General features: G+C 46.2%; 1 protein-coding gene across 1 annotated transcript in view; it reads left to right on the top strand.

The window, feature by feature from the left end:
* The window catches only part of lygl1 (lysozyme g-like 1), a 30,716-nt gene extending 17,063 nt beyond the window's left edge, over positions 1–13,653 (top strand). Inside the window, exons 4-5 of the mRNA XM_072505916.1 lie at positions 9,652–9,790; positions 13,361–13,653. Coding sequence (XP_072362017.1) covers positions 9,652–9,790; positions 13,361–13,494 — 273 coding nt within the window. The 3' untranslated portion in view covers positions 13,495–13,653. The remainder of the gene's footprint in view (positions 1–9,651; positions 9,791–13,360) is intronic.
* The last annotated feature ends 350 nt before the right edge of the window (positions 13,654–14,003 follow it).

Raw genomic sequence — 14,003 nt, 5'->3', positions numbered from 1 at the left:
GGGGTGGTCCACGAGGACCAAACTGGGTTTGTGAAGGGGAGACAGCTGAACACGAATATACGGAGGTTGTTAGGGGTAATGATGATGGCCCCACCAGAGGGAGAAACGGAGATAGTAGTGGCGATGGATGCCGAGAAAGCATTTGATAGTGGAGTGGGATTATTTGTGGGAGGTGTTGAGGAGATTTGGTTTTGGAGAGGGGTATGTTAGATGGGTGCAGCTGTTGTATAGGGCCCCAGTGGCGAGCGTGGTCACGAATGGACGGGGATCTGCATATTTTCGGCTCCATAGAGGGACAAGGCAGGGATGCCCTCTGTCCCCATTATTGTTTGCACTGGCGATTGAGCCCCTGGCGATCGCGTTGAGGAGTTCCAAGAAGTGGAGGGGAGTACTTAGGGGAGGAGAAGAGCACCGGGTATCTTTTTATGCGGACGATTTGCTACTATACGTGGCGGACCCGGCGGAGGGGATGCCAGAAATAATGCGGATACTTGGAGTTTGGGGATTTTTCAGGATATAAATTGAACATGGGGAAAAGTGAGTTGTTTGTGGTGCATCCAGGGGAGCAGAGTAGAGAAATAGAGGACCTACCGTTGAGGAAGGTAACAAGGGACTTTCGTTACCTGGGGATCCAGATAGCTAAGAATTGGGGCACATTGCATAGGTTAAATTTTACGCGGTTGGTGGAACAGATGGAGGAGGATTTCAAGAGATGGGATATGGTATCCCTGTCAATGGCAGGGAGGGTGCAGGCGGTTAAGATGGTGGTCCTCCCGAGATTCCTCTTTGTGTTTCAGTGCCTCCCGGTGGTGATCACGAAGGCTTTTTTAAAAAGGATTGAAAAGAGCATCATGGGTTTTGTGGGGGCCGGGAAGACCCCGAGAGTGAGGAAGGGATTCTTACAGCGTAGCAGGGATAGGGGGGGGCTGGCACTACCGAGCCTAAGTGAGTATTATTGGGCCGCTAATATTTCAATGGTGAGTAAGTGGATGGGAGAGGAGGAGGGAGCGGCGTGGAAGAGATTAGAGAGGGCGTCCTGTAGGGGGACTAGCCTACAGGCTATGGTGACAGCCCCATTGCCGTTCTCACCGAGGAACTACACCACAAGCCCGGTGGTGGTGGCTACACTGAAGATTTGGGGACAGTGGAGACGGCATAGGGGAAAGACTGGAGCCTTGGGGGGGGTCCCCGATAAGAAACAACCATAGGTTTGCCCCGGGGGGAATGGATGGGGGATATGGAATGTGGCAAAGAGCAGGAATAACGCAACTGAAAGATCTGTTTGTGGATGGGAAGTTCGCGAGTCTGGGAGCGCTGACCGAGAAATATGGGTTGCCCCAAGGAAATTCATTCAGGTATATGCAACTGAGGGCTTTTGCGAGGCAACAGGTGAGGGAATTCCCGCAGCTCCCGACACAAGAGGTGCAGGACAGAGTGATCTCAAAGACATGGGTGGATAGGGACGAAGGGGAGACTATGGTAGATGAACTGAAATGGGAAGACTAGCTGGGGGAGGAGATCGAGGAGGGGCTGTGGGCAGATGCCCTAAGCAGGGTAAACTCGTCGTCCTCGTGTGCCAGGCTAAGCCTGATTCAGTTTAAGGTATTACACAGGGCACATATGACTGGAGCACGGCTCAGTAAATTTTTTGGGGTGGAGGATAGGTGTGCGAGGTGCTCGAGAAGCCCAGCGAATCATGCCCATATGTTTTGGTCATGCCCGGCACTACAGGGGTTTTGGATGGGGGTGACAAAGGTGCTTTCAAAAGTAGTAGGAGTCCGGGTCGAACCAAGCTGGGGGTTGGCTATATTTGGGGTTGCACAAGAGCCGGGAGTGCAGGAGGCGAGAGAGGCCGATGTTTTGGCCTTTGCGTCCCTAGTAGCCCGGCGCAGGACATAGCTAATGTGGAAAGAAGCCAAGCCCCCGGGGGTGGAGACCTGGATAAATGACATGCGGGGTTTATAAAGCTAGAGCGGATTAAGTTCGTCCTAAGGGGGTCGGCTCAAGGGTTCACCAGGCGGTGGCAACCATTCGTCGAATACCTCGCAGAAAGATAGACGGAATGGGAAAAAGAAGGCAGCAGCAGCAGCCCAGGATCGGGGGGGGGGGGGGGGAGGAAGGGAAGGAACCAGAAGGACTCTCAGGGTTGTTAATATATACTGTATAGTATGTATAGGTCGTTGCTACAGTTAATTATATATTGGACTGTTAAATTATATTTTTGGAGAGTGTAACTTGTGACAAGGCAGTTGCCAATTAGGGCTAGTTTTCATTTTTGTTATTTATTCATTTTTTGTTTATAAAATAGGTCATTGTTATTTGTGTTGTTATAATATTGTGTAAAGGATGCACAATGTACTGTGTTGGTTGACCAAAAATTTTCAATAAAATATTTAATAAAAAAAAAACAAATTCCTCCATGCTAACATCGAGGGTGGGAAGCTTGAGCCAAAATTGTCAGAGCTGTCCCACAGACTGGTCCAGCAGCAGCCTGACCTAATGACACTCACAGAATCATATGTTACAGGCAATGTCCCAGACACCATTATCACCATCCCAAGCAATTCCGAGTCACCAGAGGCTGGAGCACAGTGGTACACAGTTGGGGAGAGAGTCTTCAACATTGGCTCCAGACTTCTCATGGCATCAGATCAAACTTGCACAGGTTAGCAGCTCCCACCACCTTCCTGCTCTTGTGGCCACACCCCACCCTTAACTGATGAATCAGTGCTCCTCCATTTTGAGTGCCATTTGAAGGAAATACTGAAGGGGCCAAGGGCACAGAATATACTCCGGGTACGGGTTTGCAGTGTCGATCACCCAAGGGTGACTATGTAGCATCACTACAGACTGAGCTGGCTGAGTCCTGAAAGACAACTGCGAGACTGGGTCTGCAGCAGGTGGTGAGGGAGAAACATTCTTGACCGCATCCTGACCAATCTGCCAATGGCAGTTGTATCAGTCCATGACCGTGCTATCAGAAGTGACCAACACGAGTGGTGTTCCGTTGGGATCAGTGCTGGAACTTTTGTTGTTCGCAGTATATATATATAAATGATTCATGTAAATGGTTTTTAGTATATGTAAATGATTTGCAAGAAAATGTAACTGGTCTGATAAGTAAGTTTGCGGATGACACAAAGATTGATGGAGTTGCAGATAGTGACAAGGATTTGTCAGAGGATACAGCAGGATATAGAACGGTTGGAGACTTGGGCGGAGAAATGGTAGATGGAGTTTAATCCGGACAAATGTGAGACGATGCATTTTGTAACGTGGAATGCAGGTGGGAAATATACAGTAAACAGAACGTTTAGGAGTATTGACAGGCAGAGAGATCTGGGTGCACAGGTCCACAGGTCACTAAGTGGCAACGTAGGTGGAGAATTTTATCAAGAGGGCAGGCCTGTCTTCATCGGTCGGGGCATCAGGGATAAAAATTGACGAGTCATGCTGCAGCCGTACAGAACCTCAGGCCACATTGGGAATATTGAGCACAATTCTGGTCGCCACGCTACCAGAGGATGTGGAGGCTTTCGAGAGGGTACAGAAAAGGTTTACCAGGATGTTGCCTGATCTGGAGGGTTTTAACTTATGAGGAGAGGTTGGATAAACTCCGATTGTTTTCACTGGAACAATGGAGGTTGAGGGGCGACCTGATAGAGAGGTCTGCAAAATTATGAGTGGCATGGACAGAGTGGATAGTCAGATGCATTTTCCCAGGGAGATGTGTGTGTGTGAGAGATAGAGGGAGTGGAGGGTGGGGTGGGGTGGGGGGGGGGGGGGAGAGAGAGAGGGAGTGTGTATGTTGTGAGAGGTGGTGGGGGGGGGGAGGGAGGGAGGGAGATGTGTGTGTGTGAGAGGGAGATAAGCGAGGCAGGTTTTTTACACCGAGGGTAGTGGGTGCCTGGAATGTGTTGCCGGGAGAGGTGGTGGAAGCAGACACGATAGTGATGTTTAAGAGGCATCTTGACGAATACATGAATAGGATGAGAATGGAGAGATATGGACTCTGGAAGTGCAAAAGGTTTTAGTTTAGTCAGGTATCATAATTGGCGCAGGCTTGGAAGGCCGAAGGGCCTGGCCCTGTGCAGTAGTGTTCTGTGTTCTTTGTTCTTGTTCTTATTATGGAGACATTGCCCCATCTTCACATTGAGGAAATCCTCCATCGTGTTATGTGACAAATGCTAAATCTTTTAAAATTCTAAACTGGCCAAGCATGAGGCCCTGTGGACCACCATCAGCAGCAGAATTGTACACTTGGTTGTACTCTTTTCTAGATTTCCCAACCAGGGAAAGTTTTGTCCCTAAATCTAGTCTGTCCAGCCCTGTCAGAATGTTATACATTTCAGTAAGATCTCCTCTCATCCTTTTAAACTCTAGTGAATACAGACCCAGTACAATCAATCTCCCCTCATAGGACAGTCCCATCAAACCCAATATTAGCCTTGCGAACATCTGCTATACTCCCTCCATGGCAAGTATATTCTTTCTTAGGTAGGGGACCAAAACTGCACACAATACTCCAGCTGTGGTTGTGGCATTAGAGAAATGGTCATAATATAAAGAGTTAATGTTATGTTACAATTAACCACTAGATGCAGTAATATATAAAGCACTGACTCTCCGGCTTCTGGGAGAGGCAAGGCTGGAGTAGAGTGCATAGGAGAGATCTAGAGAGGATACAGTACAGTGAGAGTTAGATTGTAGAGACTAGTGTTAGTAGAGTGTAGAGTACTTTCATTATTGTTTACTATAAAAGTAAGTAGCTTCCGTTTCTTTGTGAACACTACAACATCCATCCCGATAAACAAAGCACAAAGAACACCACAGTGGTCTTATTAAGGCTCTGTATAACTGCAGTAAGACATTTCTGAACTAAAATCCTTTGGCAATGAAGGCAATACACCATTTGCCTTCCAAATTGCTTGCTGCACCTGCCTCTCCACTGAGATAGAGGGAGACTTGAGTGTAAGGGAGAGAGATATGTGTGTGGGGGTGTTGCTCTTTCTAGCTTTAGTCTATTTGTTCTGTTTAGGTCACCTTAAATCATGAGTCGCCAGGTATCTTTATGATACCGCCACGTGGTTCAAGTTCAGGTTATGATTAATAACACAGCACACCGCTTAGTAAGGATTAAAACAACGGTCATTTATTATATACAACAAGCAATATTAATACGCTAATACTGCTATTTATATAATAAACCTATCACTACTGGCCAATAGTTAACTTCGGAAGAGCCCACCAGGTCAGGGAGACGAATGGCTTGTCCAATCAAATCTGGCCCGCGGGATTCAAACGGCTGCTACAGGTCGGTGGCTAGGTGTCTCTACCGGATAGCGATCGTTGGATTCAAACTTACGATACACGGTGGCTGGTCTTGCGAAGGTCTCGAGCAGGCGAAGATGAGAGAGAGAGAGATCTGAACTTGGACCTTCACTTTTATAGGGCCATGGGGCTTCCCGCCTCCCGGGGCGGCCCTTGACCCTGAGTCCCAAGTGATTGGATTCTGTCCCCAATCTCTGGGGTCGATGTGTCCAATGGTGAGGCGATTCCTCGATCGGGGGGTGGTTGCTCACCTGTCTTTGTTTCGGCCACTGCAGGCGCCGACAGGTCTGGCCCGGTATTCTATTGCTAATATGTTGCAATTGTTCCCGGGGATAGCCGATTTAACTGTGGATGTCTGAATAGATGGGCTGCAAACAGTCCTGAATGCAACTGTGAATACCTGGGTTGATGGGCTGTTGATAGCCCTGAGTATCGATCTGGGCTACCTTCCCAGAGCCAAATATGCAAAACTGTCTGCAGCTGCCTGCTTGTGTCTTCTTGGCTGCTTTTCCCAGCAGTCTTTCGGGTTAGCCGTTTTAAACTGGGTTTTGGACAGATTAATCGGAACGCAGCCATTTTACATGGCTACAGGGGGGGGGGGGGGGGGGAAGAGTGAGAGGGAGAGAGACATGGCTACAGGGGGGGGGGGGGGGAAGAGTGAGAGGGAGAGAGAGACATGGCTACAGGGGGGGGGGGGGAGAGTGAGAGGGAGAGAGACGTGTGTGTTTGTGAGAGACCGCGTGTGTGTGTGTGTGTGTGTGTGTGAGTGAGAGAGAGATGTGTGTGTGAGAGACGTGTGTGTGTGTGAGAGACGTGTGTGTATGAGTGAGAGAGAGATTGTGTGTGTGTGCATGTGTGAGAACATAGAAACATAGGAATTAGGAGCAGAATTGGCAATTCAGCCCTTCTGAGTCTGCTGCACCATTCAATCAGATCATGGCGGATCTCTTTGACAAAGAATCATCCAAACTCAAAACATTAACTCCCTTCTCTTTCCACAGATGCTGTCAGACCTGCCGAGATTGTCCAGTATTTTCTGATTTTGTTTCAGATTCCAGCATCTGCAGTAATTCACTTTTATCTTATGCCTGATCTCTTCCTGGTCTCCAATCTCCTTTTCCCTTTTACCCATTTTTTTTTCATCAGACTTATATCTGTCTCCTTCTTCAAACATTTAATAACTCAGATTCCAGCGCACTGTGGGGCAGCGACTTCCACAAATTCACCACCCTCTGCGAGAAGTAGTTCCTCCTCATCTCAGTTCTAAATCTATCACTTCTCAACCGAAATCTGTATCCCTGAGAGAGGGAGGTGTGTGTGCGTGTTGTAGGTGAAAATATTTACAAATAGACCTGTGAGTGAGTAAAGAAGCAATTTATTAATTTTCAGAGCACTGGGAGAAAAGGCCTTTGACCCCCAGGGTCTGTGCAGCATGTTTTCTCGCCTGAGCTGAGGTCGCACTGGGTTAATATACAGAAGGAAAGCGGAATTAGTTTGCATTCGCATTTACATATACCCAATCAATTCTGTTCACGTCACAATTCATAACATGCATCTTCAATGCCATAAATGGTTACAAGTTTGCTCCTATAGCCTCTAATTGGCAGTTTGCCTTTCCCGGTCAATTCATTACATAGATAACGGTGACATAAAGTCATGGGGTCAATAGTCCAGCCACGTTGAACATGTCCTTCCTCATTCCTTGCTAGCTCCTTAATTTAGGGCCCCTTTGTCAGTTACCAGTAGCTAAGAATACAGACATTGGGCAAAGGTCACCAATGGCTCATTGTCTTTCCGGATGCATCTGGTTGTGGATCACTTGTTTTGCACAAAGCTTCACTACTTCAGCAGCAGACACTGATAACATAGGGTAAAGAACATTGACGGAGTCCATTTTATATCAGGCGGCATCCATTTTGTATCTTCTGTAGTCCGTTCGGAATTCTACCTCTTCAGTGTGTGTGAGAGAGGGAGGACTGTGTGTGTGAGAGAGGGGACTGTGTGTGAGAGGGAGGGATGTGTGAGAGAGGGAGACGTGTGTATGTTTGCGCAAGATAGAAGGAGTAGTGTGTATGTGTGTGTGTGTTTGAGGGAGGAGACGTGTGTTTTTCTGTGTGAGAGAGGCAGACATGTCTAAGAGGGAGAGAAACACATCTGTGTGCGAGAGAGATGATCTGTGTGTGCGAGGGAGAGGTGCGTGCCTCCAATATGAGTCAACCTTCCAGCATCACTCCTCCCATTAAAAATGACAAAAGTTCAGACTTAATATTTTTAAATAAGGGAACTTTTTTGATCTCCCACTCAAAGTGGATTAAACCTCCAAGGGTTAATGTGAGGGGGCCAAGTAGCTGGTCAATGTATTTATGACTGTGTGCCTCTTCCCAATTCCGAACATATGCATTGATAATGCGAGAAAAGACTTGTTTACATTTGATTTCGGTGTTCGCTCCAATTTTGTGGCAAAAAATGGGTGTCAACATTGTGGTATTATCAAAACTGTAAGAACCGCAGAAGTGTCGAGAGTAGCCACTAGAGGGTGCTACAGTTACAACTATATAAGGCAGTGATACTAAGCCTTGTGGGAGAGAATGTGCAGGAGATAGCGAGAGAGAGTCAGAAGTACAGACAGTGTAAGTGAGCAGATTATAGTTTGAACCAACAGTGAGATTAGCTGTAGATGAGTGTAGTTTAGATGCCATTGATCAACTGTGTATTCTTTAGGAGTATGTGTTGAATCCAAATTGGCGGTGTTAATAAATGTATAGCTTTGTTTAAGTTAAAGCTATTTGTGGTCTTTGTGAACACTACACCAACCATCCTGAAATAAGCAACACAAAGGTCGCCACAAACCTTATCAGAATATTTGGATATTCCTGCTGCATTTGGGTGGTCACTAGGGGTTTCGCAGCTCGAAAACTTTCTGAAGCCCTGATCAAACCTATTGGATGGAGAATTCCAAATTCTTCCTATGCTTGGTGTAGTAAAAGTACTTCTTGATTACATTCCTTTCGGGATTTTATAGGGAGGGGAAGCTAGAACAAAGTTTAAAATGTAAGAAAGGAAGACAAATTTATCATTGAATTGTCTCCGATTAGTCCAATTGCTGGTCACAAATTTTATGGCCAGTGAAATCAATAATTTGTAAGTTGTTCACGGGCAGTGAGCAAATTCCACCCTGAGCTGACCCGAGGTGCTGGCACTGGGCCTTCTTGAGGTGACACGGTGCCTCCAGTGGGGTGCAGTTGATAATTTCCAAGATTATGACTCATTGATGACGAAAGACTGGGCAAGATATTGTTTTGGAATTGGGATGTTGCGAGGTGGACAGTGATGAATCTTGAGATCGTTGTTAATGCTGTGTGTCGGTCATGGCTCAAGTTGGTAGTATTCCTGCCTCTGAAGATTGAAGGTTCAAGTCTCGAAACAGGGCTCGAGCATGATATCAAGACTGATTCTTTAGTGCGGTAGTGATGCTGCAATGTCTGAGGCGTTGCTTTTTGGGTGTGCTATTAAAACCAAGACCCTGCTCGCCCCTCAGGACAAGATCCCCAAAACTATAGTGAGGAAGAACAAAGGTATTATCCTCCAGTCCAGGCCAATACTTGCCTCACAACCAATATCTTTTAAAGTAGATTACTTGGGCATTATCACATTGTTATTTGTGGGAGCTTGCTGTGCACAAATTGGCTGCCATGTTTCCTACAACAGTAACGGCATAAACATACTTCAATGGCTGTGAAGTGCTTTGAATTGTCCTGTGTTCATGAAAGATTGTGTGTGATGCACTATCAATTACGACGAGACGAGAGTAGAATGTAATCGAGGCTTTATTACACAGATGTGTGGCCTTCTACAGCAGCTTACGAATTGGCTGCTGTTCGGAGAGTGCCCACATTTATACTCCGCCCCCTGGGTGGAGTCAGCAGGCAGGGATCTACCCCAGTTCCTGTAGTACAGGGGCCTTACCGTAATACCCATTTATGCGATATAATACAACACTGGTGACTACCACAGTGTGTAAATGCAAACCCTTCTTTCTTACGACATTGTTCATAACATTCTCCAGTGCTGGAAATCGCTGGGAGCACGGAGGGGGACGGATCCACATTGGGTTTCGTGTGTTGAGCGATGTTGGGTCCTGCTATGGGAGTCACGCACACATGCTGGGATAGCCCGTCAAATGACCGAGGTTTCATCAATGACGGCACCGCTTTGACCACAGCATTATCGTCATCCTTCGGCTTTAATTTATTTTCTTTGTTTTGAGAAATGGAACACGCAAGATGCACGGCAAGAAAATGTTTTTGTGCTTTATTTCAGGTTGACAAAAGATACCATAAAGTCGCTGGAGCTTGGGACAGTGAAGAGCACATTTCACAGGCCACGCAGATACTGACTGGGATGATTAAAGAGATTGAAAAAAAGTTTCCGAATTGGTCCAAAGAGCAGCAACTCAAAGGTTTGAGACTTGTGATTTGTTCCTGTGTCAGTTAAAGTCTGAACTTGGGAGGTCCTGCAGGAGGGTAACACTTCTCTGGCAAACCTGTGCTCAATCCCTGGCAATTTTGTGACAGAATAGACACCCATTGCCTGCCAACTACTGCTGAGTACGTGGTCTAATGTTTGACCAATGCAGCATCATGTCTGTTCCCAATTCTTAGGAATGCTTAGAAAATGGCTGCCAATCCGGTGGTGAATATGGCAAGAAACCATTTTTAGGCAGGAAAAACTGGCTGTGTGGCAGTGCTGGGGAAGGAGCTACAGAGGCCATGACCTTCCAAATGGGGTACACATGGTTTTCTGCACAGCCTGAGCAGCCCACACTGAGATGGGCGCTCTCAAAGCCTTTGTGTGTGCCAAAAGCTTCATAAATGGCCAAGTTCCAACATCAAACAAAGGGTCATCTGGGGCGATGCACCAATTTCAATCTTGAACCGCTCGTATCCACTCTCACTCCTCTCACCCACTGCTAAACAATATGCAGTCAGCTACAACCGGGAACTTCCAGTGGCATCATTCAGAAGTCCAGCTATCCACATTGCAGGTAAGATGATCGAAACTATGAATCATAGGAGCAGAATTAGGCCACTCGGCCCATCGAGTCTGCACCACCATTCAACCATGGCTGATATTTTTCTCATCCCCCATTCTCCTGCCTTCTCCCCATAACCCCTGATCCCCTTATTAATCAAGAACCTATCTATCTCTGTCTTAAAGACACTCAGTGATTTGACCTCCACAGCCTTCTGCGGCAAAGTGTTCCACAGATTCACCACCCTCTGGCTGAAGAAATTCCTCCTCATCTTTGTTTTAAAGGATCGTCCCTTTAGTCTGAGATTGTGCTCTCTGCTTCTAGTTTTTCTTAAAAGTGGAAACATTCTCTCCACGTCCACTCTATCCAGGCCTCGCAGTATCCTGTAAGTTTCAATAAGATCCCCCTCCTCATCCTTCTAAACTGCAACGAGTACAGACCCAGAGTCCTCAACCGTTCCTCATACAACAAGCTCTTCATTTCGGGGATCATTTTAGACAACCTCCTCTGGACCCTTTCCAAGGCCAACACATCCTTAGATACTGTTGCTCTATTAATAATGTTGGTGAACCACAAGCCTTCGCTTATATCGATCAAATGACCACACAACCAGTTAGTAGTTAGTCCAAAAGATGGTTTATTTACATACACAAGAGTTACCTCGACATGCAAACACAATATCTACTACGAGTTAAACTACACCTATCAGCTACGATAACCTATACTTAACTTCAGGGTGCAAATGGATAAGGCCTTTATCTGGATTTCACTTGGCTGGTTCGAAGAAAGTGGCTCATTCTCTGCTGGGCTCATCCGTCAGGTAGTGATCGTTGGTCTTGAACTTGGCTGGCTGTTCCTGCTGCAATCGGGCTGGCACAGGCCGGATCCAAAGGAGACAGAACACATGGCTGTGCTCTCTTCTATCCCTCTGGGATTTCGCGCTCTTTGGGGCGGTCCTTAACCTTGGACCCAATAGTTCGACAGGGCTCTGATCACTCTCTTCGACTTCGGCCAATAAAGGGGCGGGTGCCTTGGTGGCTGGGCGGGTCCTTAGCGGTCATTGACCTTGGCAGTTGTGCTTTCTGAGCAAGGGAGTGGCGCCGATCAGTCTGTGGCTGTACCGGTTGCTTGATTGGAGTCCTATTGTCCTGGGAAAATGGGCCATTAAAATGCAAACGAGAGGGGTTTCGATCAGGCCTGGTTACCTGTGTTTCAGATACACATAGGCTCTGTGTCTGTCTGAGTCCTGGGTTGGCCATAATTCCCATGGTCCTTTGCAGGTGGCCATCTTAGATGGCTACAATACGGGGCCCAAAACTGCTCACAATGCTCAAAATGGGGTCTGACCAGAGTCTTATATAGCCTCAGAAGTACATCCCTGGTCTTGTATTCTAGCCCACTCGACATGAATGCTAACATTGCATTTGTCTTCCTAACTGCTGACTGAACCTGCATGTTAACCTTAAGAGAATCATGAACAAGGACTCCCAAGTCCCTTTGTGCTTCTGATTTCCTAAGCATCTCCCCATTTAGAAAATAGTCTATGCCTCCATTTCTCCTTCCAAAGTGCATAACCTCACACTTATCCATTATCCACACTGTATTCCATCTGCCACTTCTTTGCCCACTCTCCTAGTCTGTCCAAGTCCTTCTGTAGCTCCCTTGCTTCCTGAATACTACCTATGCCTCTACAGGCATATTATCTGAAAACCTAGCAACAGAGCCTTCAGTTCCTTCTTCCAGATCATTAATGTATATTGTGAAAAGTTGTGGTCCCAGCACCGACCCCTGAGACACTAGTCACCAGCTGCCATCCTGAAAAAGACCCCTCTATCCCCACTCCCTGCCTTCTGCCAGTCAGCCAATCCTCTATCCCTGCCAGGATCTTACCCTTAACACCATGGGCTTTTAACCTATTTAACAGTCTCCTATGTGGCACCTTGTCAAAGGCCTTCTGGAAATCTAAATAAATCACGACCACTGGTTCTCCTTTGTCTAACTTCCTTAAAGAACTCTAACAGATTTGTCAGACATGACTTCCCCTTGACAAAGCCATGCTGACTCAGTCATATTTTATCATGCACTTCCAAGTACTCCACGATCTCATCTTCAATAATGGACTCTCAAATCTTACCAATGATCGAAGTCGGGCTAACCGGCCTATAATTTCCCGTCTTCTGCCTCCCTCCCTTCTTAAACAGCAGTGTTACATTAGCCACTTTCCAGTCCTCTGGAAACAAAACGTCGTCATAGCAATTTGTAGAGGCACCGTGGTTGTGTTTTTGGAGGTGTTGTGGGTAGTTACTGAATTTGTTTGCGAGAGCTTTCGCATTTTACAGGGAGGGCCGAGGACTTGGTGACCTGTCTACTCAAATGTTCTTCTTCTTCAGCAATCACTTGCTAACAAGTATTCTTGTCCATCTAAGAAACTGTGTTATTGATCATGGGTTCTGAACGCTCTTGCATGGCTGATGAGCCTGGTCCTAGATACCCAGAAGTTACTCACCTCCCCGGATCCCCATAGCTGCCCTGCTGCCAGCTTCACGTGTTCAAAAAGGAGTACTAACCAGCGCCCGTGTGACCACGTGCTGGACAGGTCATTAGATCCCGGGAGACCGTTAGATAGGGCGTCATTCCCGTTAATTGTATGGAGATTGGGCTTGAGTGGTGATTATAGGTTTCTCGTCACGCTATGGCGGGATCCTGATTTCGCAAACGGGAGCGGGCCGGTTAAATCACAAACCCGGCACGGTTCTCATCTTTGGCCTCTCTGACCATTTAACGGCCTCGTCGCACTCCCAATTAAACGCCCAATGTGTGCATATTCATCGTTACTTTAGAGTCCAAATCAGTCATTTTGCAGAAAATACCATGGCCAATCTATGTGAGTAGAAAGGTGCTATATAAATGTTACGTAGTAAATTGTATTTTATACTATATACTGTATACTATAAACTGTTATTGTAGTAAATGCAATTTGTAATCTCTTTGTTACAGGTGGGATTTCAGCATACAATGCTGGAACAGGTAATGTCCAAACCTATGCGAACATGGATGGTGGTACGACGGGAAACGATTATGCTAATGACGTGGTTGCAAGAGCCCAATATCTTAAGAAGCATGGATATTGATTGTTCTTTGATTATCCTATCGTGGATGCTGACCAGCTTGTTCTGTCTCTGGCAACAGTTCTTCAAATATTGCAGCCTTTAAAATGTCAGAATGCTGTAAATCCTTTTCATCCTCAATGTAATGCAACTGAATAAAATCAACCGAACCTGGATTACAAAGTGATTTAGTCAACAATAAAATTCCACAAATGTTTTCTTTTAAGGAAGAAATAATCATTAGAGAGTAAACACACAAGAGGTAGAGCTTCCGATTGGTTACACATGTAATTTCAGTAGCAAAATTAGCTTGAAGCAAGCCAAAAGATCCATGAATTTTAAACACAAGAAATTATTCTATAACTACTTACCCTTGTGTTTTCTGCTCCCTGTCAAATTAGCTCCAGATTCAATTTGTCTGGATAAATCCACACCCAAAGAATTGTCCCAAACCTCAGATCAAAAGGGTGAGATTTTACTAATTTGGGAAGATTCTTCAAATTCGGCTAATTTTCATCGGTGGCAAGTTTTTC

Source organism: Scyliorhinus torazame, chromosome 5 (genome assembly GCF_047496885.1).
Source record: "Scyliorhinus torazame isolate Kashiwa2021f chromosome 5, sScyTor2.1, whole genome shotgun sequence".
Lineage (NCBI taxonomy): Eukaryota > Metazoa > Chordata > Chondrichthyes > Carcharhiniformes > Scyliorhinidae > Scyliorhinus > Scyliorhinus torazame.
This window is presented reverse-complemented; position numbering and strand designations above follow the sequence as displayed.